Source organism: Carcharodon carcharias, chromosome 19, assembly GCF_017639515.1.
Source record: "Carcharodon carcharias isolate sCarCar2 chromosome 19, sCarCar2.pri, whole genome shotgun sequence".
Taxonomy (NCBI): domain Eukaryota; kingdom Metazoa; phylum Chordata; class Chondrichthyes; order Lamniformes; family Lamnidae; genus Carcharodon; species Carcharodon carcharias.
In genome coordinates this window covers 108,594,294-108,614,316 of record NC_054485.1, presented here as the reverse complement: position 1 = coordinate 108,614,316, position 20,023 = coordinate 108,594,294, and the positions used below count along the sequence as shown (strand labels likewise).

At 51.0% G+C, this 20,023-nt stretch overlaps 1 protein-coding gene across 1 annotated transcript in view; it reads left to right on the top strand.

The window, feature by feature from the left end:
- The window catches only part of LOC121291325 (zinc-binding protein A33-like), a 171,787-nt gene extending 157,269 nt beyond the window's left edge, over positions 1 to 14,518 (top strand). The window contains exons 6-7 of the mRNA XM_041212397.1: positions 12,430 to 12,961; positions 14,440 to 14,518. Of these exons, the coding sequence (XP_041068331.1) occupies positions 12,430 to 12,961; positions 14,440 to 14,518 (611 nt within the window). The remainder of the gene's footprint in view (positions 1 to 12,429; positions 12,962 to 14,439) is intronic.
- Positions 14,519 to 20,023: the final 5,505 nt, after the last annotated feature.

Sequence of the window (20,023 nt, the reverse complement as noted above, 5' to 3'; positions counted from 1 at the left end):
TGTAGGCTCCTGGTCGAGGGTGTAGGCTCCTGATCGAGGGTGTAGTCTCCTGGTCGAGGGTATTAGTTCCTGGTCGAGTGTGCAGGCTCCTGGTCGAGGGTGTAGGCTCCCTGGTCGAGGGTGTAGGCTCCTGGTCGAGGATGCAGGCTCCTGGTCGAGGGTGTAGGCTCCTGGTCGATGGTGTTAGCTCCTGGTCGAAGGTGCAGGCTCCTGGTCGAGGGTGTAGGCTCCTGGTCGAGGGTGCACGTTCCTGGTCGAGGGTGCAGGCTCTTGGTCGAGGGTGCAGGCTCCTGGTCGAGGGTGTAGTCTCCCTGGTCGAGTGTGTAGGCTCCTGGTCGAGGGTGTAGGCTCCTGGTCGAGGGTGTAGTCTCCCTGGTCGAGGATGCAGGTTCCTGGTCGAGGGTGTACGCTCCTGGTCGAGGGTGTAGGCTCCTGGTCGAGGGTGTAGTCTCCCTGGTCGAGGGTGTAGGCTCCTGGTCGAGGGTGCAGGCTCCTGGTCGAGGGTGTAGTCTCCTGGTCGAGGGTGCAGGCTCCTGGTCGAGGGTGCAGGCTCCTGGTCGAGGGTGCAGGCTCCTGGTCGAGGGTGTAGGCTCCTGTTCGAGGTTGCAGGCTCCTGGTCGAGGGTGTAGGCTCCTGATCGAGGGTGCAGGCTCCTGATCGAGGGTGTAGGTTCCTGATCGAGGGTGCAGGCTCCTGATCGAGGGCGTAGGCTCCTGATCGAGGCTGTAGGCTCCTGGTCGAGGGTGCAGGCTCCTGATCGAGGGTGCAGGCTCCTGATCGAGGGTGCAGGCTCCTGATCGAGGGTGTAGGCTCCTGGTCGAGGGTGCAGGCTCCTGATCGAGGGTGTAGGCTCCTGATCGAGGTTGTAGGCTCCTGGTCGAGGGTGTAGGCTCCTGATCGAGGGTGTAGTCTCCTGGTCGAGGGTATTAGTTCCTGGTCGAGTGTGCAGGCTCCTGGTCGAGGGTGTAGGCTCCCTGGTCGAGGGTGTAGGCTCCTGGTCGAGGATGCAGGCTCCTGGTCGAGGGTGTAGGCTCCTGGTCGATGGTGTTAGCTCCTGGTCGAAGGTGCAGGCTCCTGGTCGAGGGTGTAGGCTCCTGGTCGAGGTGCAGGCTCCTGGTCGAGGTGTAGACTCCTGGTCGAGGGTGTAGTCTCCCTGGTCGAGGGTGTAGTCTCCTGGTCGAGGGTGTAGTCTCCCTGGTCACGGGTGTAGTCTCCCTGGTCGAGGGTGTAGGCTCCCTGGTCGAGGGTGTACTCTCCCTGGTCGAGGGTGCAGGCTCCTGGTCGAGGGTGTAGGCTCCCTGGTCGAGGGTGTAGGCTCCTGGTCGAGGGTGTAGTCTCCTGGTCGAGGGTGTAGGCTCCTGGTTGAAGGTGCAGTCTCCTGGTCGAGGGTGTAGGCTCCTGGTCGAGGTTGCAGGCTCCTGGTCGAGGGTGTAGGCTCCTGGTCGAGGGTGTTAGCTCCTGGTCGAAGGTGCAGGCTCCTGGTCGAGGGTGTAGGCTCCTGGTCGAGGTGCAGGCTCCCTGGTCTAGGGTGTGGGGTCCTGGTCTAGGGTGTTAGCTCCTGGTCGAGTTTCAGGCTCCTGATCGAGGTTGTACGTTCCTGGTCGAGGGTGTAGTCTCCCTGGTTGAGGGTGTAGGCTCCCTGGTCGAGGGTGTAGGCTCCTGGTCGAGGGTGTAGTCTCCTGGTCGAGGGTGTAGGCTCCTGGTCGAGGGTGCAGGCTCCTGGTCGAGGGTGCAGGCTCCTGGTCGAGGGTGTAGGCTCCCTGGTCGAGGGTGCAGGCTCCTGGTCGAGGGTGTAGTCCTCCTGGTCGAGGGATGTAGGGTCCTGGTCGAGGGTGCACGGCTCCTGGTCGAGGGTGTAGGCTCCTGGTCGAGGGTGTAGGCTCCCTGGTCGAGGGTGCAGGCTCCTGGTCGAGGTGCAGGCTCCTGGTCGAGGGTGCAGGCTCCTTGGTCGAGGTGCAGGCTCCTGGTCGAGTGCGTAGGCTCCTGGTCGAGGGTGCAGGCTCCTGGTCGAGGGTGTAGGCTTCCTGATCGAGGGTGCTAGGCTCCTGGATCGAGGGTGCAGGCTCCCTGGTCGAGGGTGCAGACTCCTGGTCGAGGGCGTAGGCTCCTGATCGAGGCTGTAGTCTCCTGGTCGAGTGTGTAGGCTCCTGATCGAGGGTGTAGGCTCCTGATCGAGTGTGCAGGCTCCTGATCGAGGGTGTAGGCTCCTGATCGAGGGTGTAGGCTCCTGGTCGAGGGTGCAGGCTCCTGATCGAGGGTGTAGGCTCCTGATCAAGGTTGTAGGCTCCTGGTCGAGGGTGTAGGCTCCTGATCGAGGGTGTAGTCTCCTGGTCGAGGGTATTAGTTCCTGGTCGAGTGTGCAGGCTCCTGGTCGAGGGTGTAGGCTCCCTGGTCGAGGGTGTAGGCTCCTGGTCGAGGATGCAGGCTCCTGGTCGAGGGTGTAGGCTCCTGGTCGATGGTGTTAGCTCCTGGTCGAAGGTGCAGGCTCCTGGTCGAGGGTGTAGGCTCCTGGTCGAGGGTGCACGTTCCTGGTCGAGGGTGCAGGCTCTTGGTCGAGGGTGCAGGCTCCTGGTCGAGGGTGTAGTCTCCCTGGTCGAGTGTGTAGGCTCCTGGTCGAGGGTGTAGGCTCCTGGTCGAGGGTGTAGTCTCCCTGGTCGAGGATGCAGGTTCCTGGTCGAGGGTGTACGCTCCTGGTCGAGGGTGTAGGCTCCTGGTCGAGGGTGTAGTCTCCCTGGTCGAGGGTGTAGGCTCCTGGTCGAGAGTGCAGGCTCCTGGTCGAGGGTGTAGTCTCCTGGTCGAGGGTGCAGGCTCCTGGTCGAGGGTGCAGGCTCCTGGTCGAGGGTGCAGGCTCCTGGTCGAGGGTGTAGGCTCCTGTTCGAGGTTGCAGGCTCCTGGTCGAGGGTGTAGGCTCCTGATCGAGGGTGCAGGCTCCTGATCGAGGGTGTAGGCTCCTGATCGAGGGTGCAGGCTCCTGATCGAGGGCGTAGGCTCCTGATCGAGGCTGTAGGCTCCTGGTCGAGGGTGCAGGCTCCTGATCGAGGGTGCAGGCTCCTGATCGAGGGTGCAGGCTCCTGATCGAGGGTGTAGGCTCCTGGTCGAGGGTGCAGGCTCCTGATCGAGGGTGTAGGCTCCTGATCGAGGTTGTAGGCTCCTGGTCGAGGGTGTAGGCTCCTGATCGAGGGTGTAGTCTCCTGGTCGAGGGTATTAGTTCCTGGTCGAGTGTGCAGGCTCCTGGTCGAGGGTGTAGGCTCCCTGGTCGAGGGTGTAGGCTCCTGGTCGAGGATGCAGGCTCCTGGTCGAGGGTGTAGGCTCCTGGTCGATGGTGTTAGCTCCTGGTCGAAGGTGCAGGCTCCTGGTCGAGGGTGTAGGCTCCTGGTCGAGGGTGTAGGCTCCTGGTCGAGGGTGTAGTCTCCCTGGTCGAGGATGCAGGTTCCTGGTCGAGGGTGTACGCTCCTGGTCGAGGGTGTAGGCTCCTGGTCGAGGGTGTAGTCTCCCTGGTCGAGGGTGTAGGCTCCTGGTCGAGGGTGTAGGCTCCTGTTCGAGGTTGCAGGCTCCTGGTCGAGGGTGTAGGCTCCTGATCGAGGGCGTAGGCTCCTGATCGAGGCTGTAGGCTCCTGGTCGAGGGTGTAGGCTCCTGATCGAGGGTGCAGGCTCCTGATCGAGGGTGCAGGCTCCTGATCGAGGGTGTAGGCTCCTGGTCGAGGGTGCAGGCTCCTGATCGAGGGTGTAGGCTCCTGGTCGAGGTTGTAGGCTCCTGGTCGAGGTTGTAGGCTCCTGGTCGAGGGTGCAGGCTCCTGGTCGAGGGTGCAGGCTCCTGGTCGAGGGTGCAGGCTCCTGGTCGAGGGTGCAGGCTCCTGGTCGAGGGTGTAGGCTCCTGTTCGAGGTTGCAGGCTCCTGGTCGAGGGTGTAGGCTCCTGATCGAGGGCGTAGGCTCCTGATCGAGGCTGTAGGCTCCTGGTCGAGGGTGTAGGCTCCTGATCGAGGGTGCAGGCTCCTGATCGAGGGTGCAGGCTCCTGGTCGAGGGTGTACGTTCCTGGTCGAGGGTGCAGGCTCTTGGTCGAGGGTGTAGGCTCCTGGCCGAGGGTGTAGGGTCCTGGTCGAGGGTGTAGGTTCCTGGTCGAGGGTGTAGGCTCCTGGTCGAGGTGCAGGCTCCCTGGTCGAGTGCGTAGGCTCCTGGTCGAGGGTGCGGGCTCTCTGGTCGAGGGTGCAGGCTTCTGGTCAAGGGTGTAGGCTCCTGGTCGAGGGAGCAGGCTCCCTGGTCGAGGGTGCAGACTCCTGGTCGAGGGTGTAGGCTCCTGGTCGAGGGTGTAGTCTCCCTGGTCGAGTGTGTAGGCTCCTGGTCGAGGGTGTAGGCTCCTGGTCGAGGGTGTAGTCTCCCTGGTCGAGGATGCAGGTTCCTGGTCGAGGGTGTACGCTCCTGGTCGAGGGTGTAGGCTCCTGGTCGAGGGTGTAGTCTCCCTGGTCGAGGGTGTAGGCTCCTGGTCGAGGGTGCAGGCTCCTGGTCAAGGGTGTAGTCTCCTGGTCGAGGGTGCAGGCTCCTGGTCGAGGGTGCAGGCTCCTGGTCGAGGGTGTAGGCTCCTGTTCGAGGTTGCAGGCTCCTGGTCGAGGGTGTAGGCTCCTGGTTGAAGGTGCAGACTCCTGGTCGAGGGTGTAGGCTCCTGGTCGAGGTTGCAGGCTCCTGGTCGAGGGTGTAGGCTCCTGGTCGAGGGTGTTAGCTCCTGGTCGAAGGTGCAGGCTCCTGGTCGAGGGTGTAGGCTCCTGGTCGAGGTGCAGGCTCCCTGGTCTAGGGTGTGGGGTCCTGGTCTAGGGTGTTAGCTCCTGGTCGAGGTTCAGGCTCCTGATCGAGGTTGTACGTTCCTGGTCGAGGGTGTAGTCTCCCTGGTTGAGGGTGTAGGCTCCCTGGTCGAGGGTGTAGGCTCCTGGTCGAGGGTGTAGTCTCCCTGGTCGAGGGTGCAGGCTCCTGGTCGAGGTGCAGGCTCTTGGTCGAGGGTGCAGGCTCCTGGTCGAGGGTGTAGGCTCCTGGTCGAGGGTGTAGGGTCCTGGTCGAGGGTGCAGGCTCCTGGTCGAGGGTGCAGGCTCCTGGTCGAGGGTGTAGGCTCCTGGTCGAGGGTGCACGTTCCTGGTTGAGGGTGCAGGCTCTTGGTCGAGGGTGCAGGCTCCTGGTCGAGGGTGTACGTTCCTGGTCGAGGGTGCAGGCTCTTTGTCGAGGGTGTAGGCTCCTGGCCGAGGGTGTAGGGTCCTGGTCGAGGGTGTAGGGTCCTGGTCGAGGGTGTAGGCTCCTGGTCGAGGTGCAGGCTCCCTGGTCGAGGGTGCAGGCTCTTGGTCGAGGTGCAGGCTCCCTGGTCGAGTGCGTAGGCTCCTGGTCGAGGGTGCAGGCTCCCTGGTCGAGGGTGCAGGCTTCTGGTTAAGGGTGTAGGCTCCTGGTCGAGGGTGCAGACTCCTGGTCGAGGGTGTAGGCTCCTGGTCGAGGGTGTAGTCTCCCTGGTCGAGTGTGTGGTCTCCTGGTCGAGGGTGTAGGCTCCTGGTCGAGGGTGTAGTCTCCCTGGTCGAGGGTGTAGTCTCCCTGGTCGAGGGTGTAGTCTCCCTGGTCGAGGGTGTAGTCTCCCTGGTCGAGGATGCAGGTTCCTGGTCGCGGGTGTACGCTCCTGGTCGAGGGTGTAGGCTCCTGGTCGAGGGTGTAGTCTCCCTGGTCGAGGGTGCAGGCTCCTGGTCGAGGGTGTAGGCTCCTGGTCGAGGGTGCAGGCTCCTGGTCGAGGGTGCAGGCTCCTGGTCGAGGGTGTAGGCTCCTGTTCGAGGGTGCAGGCTCCTGGTCGAGGGTGTAGGCTCCTGATCGAGGGTGCAGGCTCCTGATCGAGGGTGTAGGCTCCTGATCGAGGGTGCAGGCTCCTGATCGAGGGAGTAGGCTCCTGATTGAGGCTGTAGGCTCCTGGTCGAGGGTGTAGGCTCCTGATCGAGGGTGCAGGCTCCTGATCGAGGGTGCAGGCTCCTGATCGAGGGTGCAGGCTCCTGATCGAGGGTGTAGGCTCCTGGTCGAGGGTGCAGGCTCCTGATCGAGGGTGTAGGCTCCTGATCAAGGTTGTAGGCTCCTGGTCGAGGGTGTAGGCTCCTGATCGAGGGTGTAGTCTCCTGGTCGAGGGTATTAGTTCCTGGTCGAGTGTGCAGGCTCCTGGTCGAGGGTGTAGGCTCCCTGGTCGAGGGTGTAGGCTCCTGGTCGAGGATGCAGGCTCCTGGTCGAGGGTGTAGGCTCCTGGTCGATGGTGTTAGCTCCTGGTCGAAGGTGCAGGCTCCTGGTCGAGGGTGTAGGCTCCTGGTCGAGGGTGTAGGCTCCTGGTCGATGGTGTAGTCTCCTGGTCGAGGTGCAGGCTCCTGGTCGAGGTGTAGACTCCTGGTCGAGGGTGTAGTCTCCCTGGTCAAGGGTGTAGTCTCCTGGTCGAGGGTGTAGTCTCCCTGGTCGAGGGTGTAGGCTCCCTGGTCGAGGGTGTAGGCTCCCTGGTCGAGGGTGCAGGCTCCTGGTCGAGGGTGTAGGCTCCCTGGTCGAGGGTGTCGGCTCCTGGTCGAGGGTGTAGTCTCCTGGTCGAGGGTGTAGGCTCCTGGTTGAAGGTGCAGACTCCTGGTCGAGGGTGTAGGCTCCTGGTCGAGGGTGCAGGCTCCTGGTCGAGGGTGTAGGCTCCTGGTCGAGGGTGTAGGCTCCTGGTCGAGGGTTTAGGCTCCTCGTCGAGGGTGTAGGCTCCTGGTCGAGGGTGTTAGCTCCTGGTCGAAGGTGCAGGCTCCTGGTCGAGGGTGTAGTCTCCTGGTCGAGGTGCAGTCTCCCTGGTCTAGGGTGTGGGGTCCTGGTCTAGGGTGTTAGCTCCTGGTCGAGGTGCAGGCTCCTGGTTGAGGTGCAGGCTCCCTGGTCGAGGGTGTAGTCTCCCTGGTCGAGGGTGCAGGCTCCTGGTCGAGGGTGTAGGGTCCTTGTCTAGGGTGTTAGCTCCTGGTCGAGGGTGCAGGCTCTTGGCCGAGGGTGTAGGCTCCTGGTCGAGGGTGTAGGCTCCTGGTCAAGTGTGCTGGCTCCTGGCCGAGGGTGTAGGCTCCTGGTCGAGGGTGTAGGCTCCTGGTCGAGGGTGTAGGCTCCTGTTCGAGGGTGCAGGCTCCTGTTCGAGGGTGCAGGCTCCTGGTCGAGGGTGTAGGCTCCCTGGCCGAGGGTGTAGGCTTCCACTCTCCTTCAAAGGATATGAAAATTTGGTGTGATATACAGCGGCTGGTGGATCCACAAACACCCTGGAGTATAAGTGAAGATTTAGTCCCAGCTGCCTTCATCCCTCGCCCTGGGACTTGATACACTTTCTTCCTGGTTTCGAGGCAGGTTAGTGGATAGATTTCGGGGCATTGTCACGAAAACCTTTAGTAACCATTCTACTCACAGGAGATTCAAACTTTTACTTTGTACAGTAACAGGCATTCAAATTTCTCATAAACCTTCCTTTTTTAAGAGCGGTGAAGTAGACTGATTCTCTTTAAGCGACATTTATCTCTAAGATGGCAAGCCTGACAGCAGAAGTTTGGAAAGGAAGAAAGATTTGCATTTATATAGCGATTTTCACAACCTCAGAATGTCCCCAAGGGCCAGTTAAAAGCCAGTTAAATAGTTTTGAAGTGCTGCAATGCAAGAAACACAGCAGCCAATTTGTGCACAGTAAGTTCCCACAAACTTCAATCAGGTATATGTCAGCATTGGTGCTGTTGATGGAGGGAAGAATATTGTTGAAGGAGCACTCTCTGGTTCATGGAGAGCAATGAACCTTCCATGTAATCCTATATCAGGATCAGCACAAGTCAAGAGTACTCTCACTTGTCATGCAACCTGAAAAAGAAAGCATTGACACTAATTGACATGCTGAAGGAAATTGCTGCCTGACCTCTGGCATTATAATTTTACTTAGTTACAGCTAACATACATCTGGTTTGGTTGATGTGTAAATTTATTAGAGTTTGTTCAGGATGTAATTAGTAAATAAAGTGTAAATAAAGGGGAACCAGTAGATGTAGTATACCTGGATTTTCGAAAGGCATTCAATAAGGTGCCAGACCAAAGGTCAATGGGCAAGTTTAGGGCTCATGAATCTGGGGAAGTAATATATTAGCGTGGATAGAGGATTGGCTAACAGACAGAAAGCAAAATGTAGGTGTAAATGGGGCATTCTCAAGTTGGCAAGTTGTGACTGGTGGAGTGCTGCAAGGATCAGTGCTGGGCCCTCAGCTATTTACAACCTATATTAATGACTCAGATGAAGAGTCAGAGGGTAATGTATCAAAGTTTACTATCATACAAACCTAGGTGGGAATGTAAGTTGTGAGGAGGACACAAAGCCATAGAGGCAGGTTAGGTGAGTGGGCAACAAGATGGCAGATGGAGTATAACGTGGGGAAATGTGAAGTTATTCGCTTTGGTCAAAAGAATAGAAAAGCACAATATTTTTTAAAAGGTGTCAAATGTGTAAAGGTTGATATTCAGAGAAACATGGGTGTGCTCATACAAGGATCTCTGAAAGTTAGCATGCAGGTACAACCAGCAATGAGGAAGGCAAATGGCACGCTGACTTTTATTGCAAGGGGATTGGCATATAAGAATACAGAACTTGCTACAGTTGTGCATGGTTTTGGTGAGACCACATCTGGAATACTGTGTGCAGTTTGGTCTCCACATTTAAGAAAAGATATACTTGAATTGGAGGTGGCACAACGAAGATTCACTAAATTGGCCCCTGTCCTATGATGACAGGCTGACTGAACTTGGCTTACATTCTCTGGAGTTTTGAAGAACATACAATTTCTGAAGTGGCTCGACAGGGTGGACACTGAAAGGTTGTTTCTGCTGGTTGGGCAATTCAAAACATGGGGACACAGTCTCAGTACTTATAGGACTGAAGACTTGTGCTCCAGAACTTTCCGTGCCCCTAGCCAAGCTGTTCCAGTACAGCTACAACACTGGCACCTGCCTGGCTATGTGGAAAATTGCCCAGGTATGTCCTGTCCACAAAAAGCAGGACAAATCCAACCCATCACGAGTCTACTCTCGATCATCAGTTAAGTGATAGAAGGCGCCATCAACAGTGCTATCAGGCGGCACTTGCTTAGCAATAACCTGCTCACTGATGCCCAGTTTGTATTCTGCCAGGGCCACTCAACTCCTGACCTCATTACAGCCTTGGTTCAAACATGGACAAAAGAGCTGAGCTCCTTAGGTGAGGTGAGAGTGACTGCCCTTGACATCAAGGCAGCATTTGACAGAGTGTGGCATCAAGGAGCCCCAGCAAAACTGGAGTCAATGGAAATCAGGGGGAAAACTCTATTTGTTGGAGTCATACCTAACACAAAGGAAGATGGTTGTGGTTGTTGGTCAGTCATCTCAGCTCCAGGACATCACCGCGGGAGTTCCTCAGGGTAGTGTCCTTGGCCCAACCATCTTCAGCTGCTCTATCAATTACCTTCCTTCCATCATAAAGTCAGATGTTTGCTGATGATTGCAAGATGTTCAGCACCATTCACAACTCCTCAGATACTGAAGCAGTTAATGTCCAAATGCAGCAAGACCTGGACAGTATCCAGGCTTGGGCTGACAAGTAGCATGTAACATTCGTGTCAGGCAATGATGATCTCCAATAAGAGAGAATCCAACCATCGCCCCCTGATGTTCGATGGCATTATCATCACTGAATCTCCCACTATCAACATCCTGGAGGTTATCATTGACCAGAAACTGAACTGGACTAGCCATATAAATACTGTGGCTACGAGAGCAGGTCAGAGGCTAGGAATCGTGTGGCGAGTAATCCACCTCCTGACTCCCCAAAGCCTGTCCACCATCTACAAGGCATAAGTGTGATGGAATACTCTTCACTTGCTTGGATGAGTGCAGCTCCAACATCACTCAAAAATCTTGACACCTTCCAGGACAAAGCAGCCCATTTGATTGGCACCTCATCCACAAACATTCACTCCCTCAACCGCTGACATACAGTAGCAGCAGTGTGTACCATCTACGAGATGCACTGCAGGAATTCACCAAGGCCCCTTCGACAGCACCTTCCAAACTCATGACCACTACCATCTAGAAGGACAAGGGCAGCAGATAGATGGGAGCACCACCACCTGGAAGTTCCCCTCCAAGTCACTCACCATCCTGACTTGGAAATATATCACCGTTCCTTCACTGTCGCTGGGTCAAAATCCTGGAACTCCTGTCCTAACAGCACTGTGGGTGTACCTACACCACATGGATTGCAGCGGTTCAAGAAGGCAGCTCACCACCACCTTCTCAAGGGCAATTAGGGATGGGCGATAAATGCTGGCCCAGCCAGCAACACCCACATCCCGTGAATGAATAAAAAAAAAGGACAAGGACTGAGATGAGGAGAAATTACTTCACTCAAAGGGTTGAACCCTTGGAATTCTCTACCCCAGAGGGTTGTGGATTCTCCATCATTGAATATATTTAAGGCTGGGATAGACAGAATTTTGGTCTCTCAGGGAATTAAGGAATAGGGGGAACAGGTGGGAAAATGGAGATGAAGACCAATATCAGCCATGGTTGTATTGAATGGCTGAGTCAGCTCGCTGGGCCTTTTGGTCCACTCCTGCTCCTATTTCTTATGTTCATATGTCCTAACAATTCCTACCTCAAAAATGGGATCTCGAAGGGCTGGACTGATGTGGAGAGCTGGGATTCCTTCCATCTGACTTCAGATAACCCTGTACACTAACCCTGCTAATGGGTCGAGAACATGCTTACCAGCACTAGTGAGGTTCCAGCAGCCATGCTGCACTAAACTCTTGCCAGCCCGTCAGTCAGTGATTTGGGCTGGTCGGGTGGGTGTTGGGTGTCCATAGGGTTAGAGTAGTAGCAGTGCTGTGCAAACGGAAACTGTCGCATGTAAATTTTTTTAATAGCTTAGTTTGGAGACGTTTAAGCTTTGGTTTCAGCTCATGTCAGGCACCTCCCTAACCAAAGAGGAAAAGGAAAACTCTGAATCTATAACCATACAAGTGACATTCAAGCGGATGTTTCTTATCGAAGTGTAACAATAATTTCTGTAGTACGTCTATATTGCCGTCAGGGGGCAGTGCGACATTGTATAATGAAAACTTTGAATGGCATCAGTATTATCAGATACTGTTCTGATAAAGGGTCATATGGACTCGAAACGTTAACTGTATTCCTCTCCGCAGATGCTGTCAAACCTGCTGAGTTTTTCCAGCAATTTTTGTTTTTGTTTCAGTATTTTCAGACTTGCTAACAGTTGCAATAAGGGGAAGATTTCAACTCTAATTTATTTTGTGTTAGCCCTTACTGCAACAACCCAAAATATTTTGTTCATAAATATTTGTCATTAGAACAATTGCTTCTTAGCTTTTTATAAATCTCTCACATCTGGTTCCTAACCATCTCTGGTACTTTTATTTGTACTGTGCTCTCGGCTTTTAATGGGCTCCATCTACAAGGCACAAGTCAGAAATGTGATGGAATATTCCCTACTTGCCTGGATGAGTTCAGCACTAACAACACTCGAGAAGCTTGACACCAGCCAGGACAAAGCAGCCCACATGATTGACACCCTTTCCACAAACAATCACTCTCTTCACCACCGACACACAGTGTGTACCATCTACAAGGTGCACTGCAGAAACTCACAAGGCTCCTTCAACAGCACCTTCCAAACCCATGACCACTACCATCTAGAAGGACAAGGGCAGCAGATAGATGGGAACACCACCACCTGGACGTTCCCCTCCAAGCCACTCACCATCCTGACTTGGAAATATATCACCGTTCCTTCACTGTTGCTGGGTCAAAATCCTGGAACTCCCTCCCCAAAAGCACAGTGGGTGTACCTACACCACATGGACTGCAGCGGTTCAAGAAGGCAGCTCCCCACCACCTTCTCAAGGGCAATTAGGGATGGGCAATAAATGCTGGGCTCAGCCAGGGACACCCACATCCCGTGAAAGAATGCCTTTTAAACGAGCGAACTATCGTCTTGTTCATGACAACGGTTCAATTCTGGGCAATTTTAACGTGCCTTTTGGGGAAATTGACAGGGTTGGGAACAGCACTGGTTTTACCCTACCTCCTTCCTCCAAGTCTGTACTTGCTTAAAACCTATTTCGTCTCAAGCTGTTCCCTGTTCTGAAATAAAAGGTTATTGACCTGAAACGTTAACTCTGTTTCTCTCTCCACAGTCATTGACTTGCTGTTGACTGACAACAACGTTTTAAAATTTCAGATTTCCAGCATCTGCATTATTTTGTTTCTGATATATAGTAAAATGTAATCTTTAATGAGTAAAACCACTTAGAGTTTAGATAAATGGAATCTATAGCTTTACGAAACACTTTGTTATTTACTCACTTGTTATCTCTCCTCTCTCTCTCTCGCTCTCTCTCTTTGCCAGTTCCAGCTTCGGTGACCCTGAACCCGAAGACAGCTCATTCCTGGCTCCTCATATCCGAAGACCTGACCAGTGTCAGATATGCAAACAAGCAGCAGCAGCTCCCTGACACTCCAGAGCGGTTCAATCCCTCCCTCTGTGTGCTAGGTTCTCAGGGGTTCACATCGGGGAGGCATTATTGGGAGGTGGTGGTGGGAGAGAGCACCGAGTGGGATGTGGGAGTGGTGAAGGAGTCCATCAACAGGAAAGGGGATATCACGGCCATTCCGCAGGCTGGATACTGGATCGTGTGGCTGAGAAATGGCAATGATTACAAGGCTGGGTCTCTGCCTCGTACCCGTCTCAGGCTGAATGCGAGGCCCCGGAAGATAGGAGTGTACCTGGACTATGAGGGCGGGCAGGTGTCCTTCTACAATGCAGACAACATGTCCCATCTCCACACTTTCACTGACCTTTTCACCGAGAAACTTTACCCCTTCTTCAGTCCTTGCCTGAGTGGGCATGGGGAGAACTCTGAGCCACTGAAAATCTGCCAATCCAAATTTCATTAATACGCAAAAGCTCAATCCCATTGGTTGCTGTCTTTTAAAGCTCCCGCTCATGCTCTCTTCATCCTCTCATCATATTACTACAGCCCAGAAATGGCCCACTTGGCCAATCAGGAGGTGGAAACGGACACAGGCGGGGAAGGGAAATCAGACAGGATAGCTCTTCTGCCCACACGCCCAGCATTCTACTCTGCTGACCTCCTGGAGCTGAACGTTGGAGTGTGGTGGGGGAGGCTGGGGGCTGCGATGCACAAAACAGGTGGCAAATGTGGCATTGTCTGTGCTGCACCGCCACCCTCGCCCAATTTCACCCTCCGCCTGTGTTGGTGTCTTTCTCCATGTTGCCCCAGTCTAATCTCTGTCTCTCACCCCCTCCTTTCACATGCTTTCATATGTCTTTTCCAAGCAGCTTTTCTACTTCCCTTTGAAAAGAACATGTGACCTTCATTAACATTGCTTGCAGCTATGTCCCAATCTCACAGCATTTTGTGCTTCAGTGTGTTCAGTTGAGACACTTTGGTTAGCATAATGCCACCCATTGGAAGTAACTGCTTACAATTTCATAACCCTTTATCATGTGCACGATATTGTTCAGCTCAACTCTTCAGTTTCCCAGATTTTTTTTGAAAGTTCCAACTTCTCAGGTTAAATGGAAACCCAGGTATTATCTTAAGCTATCCCAGTTAGTCTATTCTTATATCTCAGAGTAGGGCTTCCAAGATTGTACATGGTGCCTGGATTGTCATCTAATTGCACAGTTCTTCTTCTCTGTGATGAACAGCCCTAATTGTGTTCTCCACTGAAGCTCACAGACAGCAGTATTGGCCAAATTTAAGACTGGGTGTTCCACCTGATTTCATGGGACCCCCCACTGGATAAATTTGGTTAAAAGTGACTCCCTTTAAGTTGTTCAAGACAAGTTGCAAGCTGCCAAGTGTAGCCATGATCTGCTGAGTTCGGTGGCAGTTGATTCTCCCGTCAGTGCTGCTGGAGAAAGGACAGGATCACCACCAGGTGCTTGTGCAATGTGTTTGGGCTATCTCTTGGCCATTGGAAGCAGGAGCGAGGAAGCACTCGACCTAGGAGATCACAGGAATCGATAGCCCATAATGAGACCTGAGGGGGCTGCATATCGACATGAATTACCTTTACCTGCAATAATGCTATCACATTCTCATAGACCAGCACATTTGGAAGTGCTATAGGTTCCCAGTCTTAGGTTTCTTTTAACAATAATAAAGAGAAGCATTCTTATCACAGGTCTGACCTGTTTAACCAACAAAGGTTCAACTTAAATTCAGTATTTGTTTGGATAATACTGCCCACACAGTTTTCTCTCTCAATGGGTTACGAATGCAGATCGGGCTGCAGTGATTCCAGGAGGGCGGCATTGCAGTTATACAGCCCGCTCATGATTGATTGCAGCACGTGAATATCGGGGCGAATACTGAGCGACCCACTGCGTGAGAGGAATATTGTTGTTCATGTCCAGAGCACTTATCTTGCTTGTCACTAAGGCTTCTTGTGTGTGCACCGAACCGTAGCAACCCCATGGATTATGACTTTGGCAGTGAATGGAAGGGGGACCTTTCGGATTTTCTCACTGCCCCATCACACCAAGCTGGGCAAGATATTAATTGTCGGCTGTGGTGTAAGTCAGACCATATCGGAAACGCCAGCAGTGGGAGGGAAATCAGGCAAGGCGGCCGATCCTATATTGTCTGATTTACATGGTTGCTGACAATTTTAATTATGGTGGAACTAGCCAGATGTTTCTGTTCCTCGGAACAGAAATGATGGATCACCCATTTTAGTCAATAATGGTGATAAGGATAGAAAGGGTACGGGTGGATAAGGGAACCCCATGGATTTTTTGTTATTCATGTTAGAGGTTAATTTCGGTTGTGCCAATGTAGCCTCGCAAAAAAAATTGCGCAACCAGGTCTTCGACAGCAGAGACCTCCATAAGAGCACAAAGGCTTTAGTCTACAACACTGCTGTTACCACCCTTCTATATGTCAGGGACACATGAGTCACCCAGAAAAGGCATCTCCAGGCTCGGAGAATTTCCACCAGGGATGTCTCCGCAGGAGACTCAAAGTCAAGTGGGAAGACAGACGAGCAAATTCCAGCATCCTCAACAAAGTCAATCCTTCCAACATCGCAGCCACAATCACACGGTATCAGCATTGCTGGCCTGGACACTGCACCCACACGCCAAATATCAGCTTCCGAAGCAGATCCTCTTTCCACAACGTAAGCGTGGCACCCGATCCCAGGGAGGACGCAAAAGGTGTTTTAAGGACATTCTAAAGGCCTTATTGAAAAGTGGACAAATCGATATCAGTGTGTCACTAACCCTGTCATGTATCGCCGCCACATCCAACAAGCCGCAACACAATTGCAAACTGACTGCATAAACCCTGCTGTGAAGAATTGATGAAAGCAGAAGCAGAGAGAGCAGATCCCTAGCCCAGGGGCTCCCCTTCCTCAGGGCACCTCCTGTCCTTTCTGCCCAAAGACCTGTGGCTCCACGACAGGCCTGTGGAGTCACCTGTGGACACACAAGACGACACTCTCATTCTAAGGGACTGATAGTGATGACGAATGGGCAACTCCAGGAAACCTGGTTTATATTCACATGCACACACATAAAGCATACAGCAGAAAAAGAATGACTGCTCCATCCCATATATACCATTCAGCCATGTTACAACTCAGCATGGCCCTCAACATTCCCCATCCACCACCAGTCATGCCACCTCCTGGGAGAAAAGCAACATTACAAGCAACTTCCTGAGGTAGCATCAAATAGCAGTGATCACTAACTTTTCCAAGCTAACTGGTTCTACTCAACTGAAAACAAATTTTTTCCCCTATTGTTACGCAGGCACAAGATTCCTGACGTGGTATTTGTGGAATCCAGAATAAAGTATTTAACATGGGCAATGGAAATGAGGAGCAACCGGGATAGGGAAGAAGTCCCAGAAGGAAAAAACAGTAAAAATTGGAAATAAGAGTACTGGTCCGAACTCGTCTTGTATACCTTAAAATGGAACACTAGTAAAAACTGGGAAATAAGAGTACTGGTCCGAGTTGTTTTTTCCTTCTGGGGTGAGAGTGGAGGAAGCTGGTACCAAAGTGAAAAACAGGCAAACATCACCTGGAGAAAGTTGAATGAAACCTTCAGAGGCCAAAGAAAGAGGCCACATATGATTGAAGATCATCACATGAACAAAGCAAGCACACCGGACGGGGAGGTGCATCCAGGAAAGACCAGCTTCTCAAAAGCAATTAGGGACAACCAAAGAAAAAATGCTTGCCATGCCAGCGACGCCTGTATTCCATGAAAGAATGAGAAAAAGGCGGCTTTCTTTGGGGCATTAATTTAATAACTGGCCCTTCAGTCTAAGCTACACTTCCATTAGGACATGGCATCAATGGGAAAAGTCTTGAACTGTATCTGAATTCTGTTGGCTGCATCAATTGAAGTGGTCTAATTAGCTACTCATGTATCTCAAGGCCATCTTAATTGCAGAATTAATGTTGAACATTGTGCTTATCATCTTGTATGAGATTTTCAGATGCCAACCTTGTAATGCCAGAATAAAGATCATCACAGCTAGTGCTATGCTATTATCATTGTAGTAATGGAGCTCCTTAATATGCTGGGGTACTTTAAATTCAGTTACTTGGAGTGCATTATACTTGAACTGTACTACAGTAATCATGAAGGCAGCTTAAAGGCAGATGCAATGTCTATTGCAATTAGATCACAGTAAGTCCCAGCTGTGGTTACATGAACCATTTTCAGCACCACATGAAGTGCATCATTGGTTCAGAACAAACCCTGAAAATCCAAATCTAATCAGTGCACTTCAGCCTTTCTGGATTTTTTTCAAGTTTTAAAATCCGCTTTCACTAATTCCTTGAAGACATCCTTCTAAATTTCGTCAACAAATTTCACCCCTTGTATCCCACGTTGGGACAGAGTCCCACAAGGGCAGTTATTGTTCACATACCTTCATTCAATATGACAACTTTAACCTAAAAGCTCTGAGGATTGGTTTTAGTCAGTTTTGCAGGATAACAACCAGTGAACAGAGCTTGTTCACTTTTCCTTCTATTAATTTTGGGGAACTCGCTGGGGGTGTGGGGGGTGTTGTGGGCGGAATTGAACATGGGCAGGGACGCAAACCATGTAATATCTCACTGATCATCTGTTATACTTCCGCCACACGTTCCGTCCTGTTGACTTCAACAAAGCTGAATATTGTTATGATCCCTGTAGACGCTAATAACTTTTAAAAGTAGGTATGAGTTTTCCAGTGACCGATGGAAAGAATCACATGACAAAATTTCATGTGTGAAGACTTTTACTGTAACAAACAGATTAAAATCAACCAAGACTAAACATTACTTAGTAGGCAACAAATAACGCAAACCACAGAAAAACAAAACCTCCCCATTAATCAATTAACTCAACCAAAAATACTTTGCGACACATTTGTATGTCACACCATGCTCTCAGCAACTATGTAGCCTTATAGAATAAGTCCCACATTCCTCCTGGTTTTCTGACAACCTTCCTTCTCCCTGTCACCCCAGAGCAAGTCTTCCAGTATCATTTGAAAGACCCTTCACTCAGTGTCTCTGTAGCCTTGAACTGACTTACAGTGCAACTAAGGTCCATTCTGGTGACTCCTTAATTCTTAAATCTGTAAAAGTTCCATCTGTTCTGTCATCTTTCAAAACATAAAGCTGACTCCTACAAGCATGACTTCTCTTCACCAACAGCATCTCTCTTTTCAAGTCTCTGACTCAGTGGGTCTGTATCCAGTAAGACCATCTGCATTTCTTTGTGTCAAGTTGTGTAAACTGGCACTTGGTTTTCTATAGGTTTTGGTGTGGGCCTCTTTCCCAATGATAACCAACTCACATGGGCTTGTCTCCAGGTAGAGTTTATGATAATCGCAAACCCCCTTCTTCAGGACATCTGTTTTACCTTAAGTTAAAGGAAACATATTAAAGCGTAGCCATCTTATAATTTCTCACATTCAGTGACTTGGGAATGAATGTGGAAGCTGCTGGGTGTGTAGGCAGGCTGGGTGGAAAGCCTGCCTTGGTGCACCGGCACTTTGTCAAAGATTTTTTTTAAAGCCTTAAAACAAAAAAACAGCCCTCCAGTGCTCACCCCACACACATCCTCATCCATCCACATTCCCTGTGCCCCGTCCATGCCAACACATGATCTCTACCTACCCCCTTAGCCTTTCATACTCACCATGCTGACCTTTGTCCCTCTACCCACCCCATGACCCCTCATACCCTCTTTGCCAACTGTGTCTCCGACTCACCTCATGACTCTTTATAGTCCCTATGCCAACTTAGTGCCAAGTCATGCCAACCCATGTCTTCATCCACCATCCTTGCCCTTACATCTACCATGCCAACTCACCCAGTATCCACCATAGGCAGACCTTAGGAGCCATGCTGAGATTAAATAAAATAAAGTTCTAAGTGTCTATTGCATAATAAAACACTCACAATCATACTACATTTACATTCCTTCCACTACATAATCCCTTACAAGAACAAACACTTCATTCAAGTGTTTAATCCCTTAGATAAACAAGCATTGGAATTCATAGTCTCATTTCAGAGTCCATAACCGCTTGGACCTGTCAATCAAACTATGAAATGGAAAGCTGTGAAAATGGAATATTGTGAAATCAGTCATGCAGCACAAATCCAGTAATGATAACCCTCAGGCTTATGACAACAGACAGAGTGAAATAGCAAGCACTGATTTAAAAAAACTCATATTTAAAGGACAGAAGTTTCAAATGCCTTGACAGCTTGACAGTTAGTTTTGACACTTTTGACAGTTCTTCTGGCAGTTCCTCTTGACAGCTCTCTTGACAGTTCCAATGAGTTTATGCACTTTTTATGCACTTTCATGCCTGCTTTAACAATCCCAAAGCGTACCTTACCTCTCTCCAAGGGCATATTACCTCTCCAAAAGGACAGCTTATCTCTCCCAAAGGGCACATGACCTTCCCCAAAGGTGTTCAGGGACAATATCGAAATGGGTAACTTACCTTTCCAAAACTGTACCTCACATCTCCAAAGGACTCTGCAAAGTTTAGACCTGCTCCTACCAGGTCTAATTTGCAAATGTCATGTTTCACACACCTGGTTAATGAAACTTAGGCATGACTGGAGGCAGATATTGTTTTATATGGGCAGGTGTCTGCAAAATGTGCATGTGCCAATCGTGACCTGGCCCCATTCCCATCCCTACAAAAATGGTAGGTGTCGCATTCAGTAATGGGAATCCCATATTTCGGAAGAGGCTCTCCATTATCATGAAAATTCAGTTCTAAATGAATACTCCTGGTCAAATTAAAATCAGGAGTTAAATCTGAGTAATCAGCTTTACTGTCAACCTTGTTCATGTAATTGAAGCTTAACTCTGAGTTAAAATTATTTTGCTTCCTTTTCTCTCTCGACCTCTAATTCGAGTTTCCTCATTTCTCTTCCTTTTCCTCTCTTTTCAATTCAAATTTTTGTTCTTGAATTCCAGTTTTTTTCATTTATCTATTTCTTTCTGATTCAAATTGTTTCAATTGTAATTGAATTCTAGCTAACTCAATATAAGTGCTATCAGGATCACTCTTTTCCTCCTCAAGATTCAAGGACTGAGCCAGTACTTTAACACCTTTGCCTTTTTAGCCCCTACATTCAAATCAGCCTCTACTTGCACTGCCACAGCTTTCATATTAACCTTTGTCAATTGTTTCAAGGCATTAAACAGACTCTATTTCCAGAAATGCCTGAAAGTAGCCATGCTGACTTGCCACCGAATACAACAACATTTTGAAGCTTTGAAGTTCGATCCTCATGAGTGTCCTTAATTTTTCACTATCCCCGAAGGGACCAGTAACTTTTAAAAAGAGATATGAATTTCTCAGCAACTGTTGGAAAGAATTACATGACAAAATTTCATGTTTTAATACTTTTACTGTAACAAACTAAAATCAATCTAG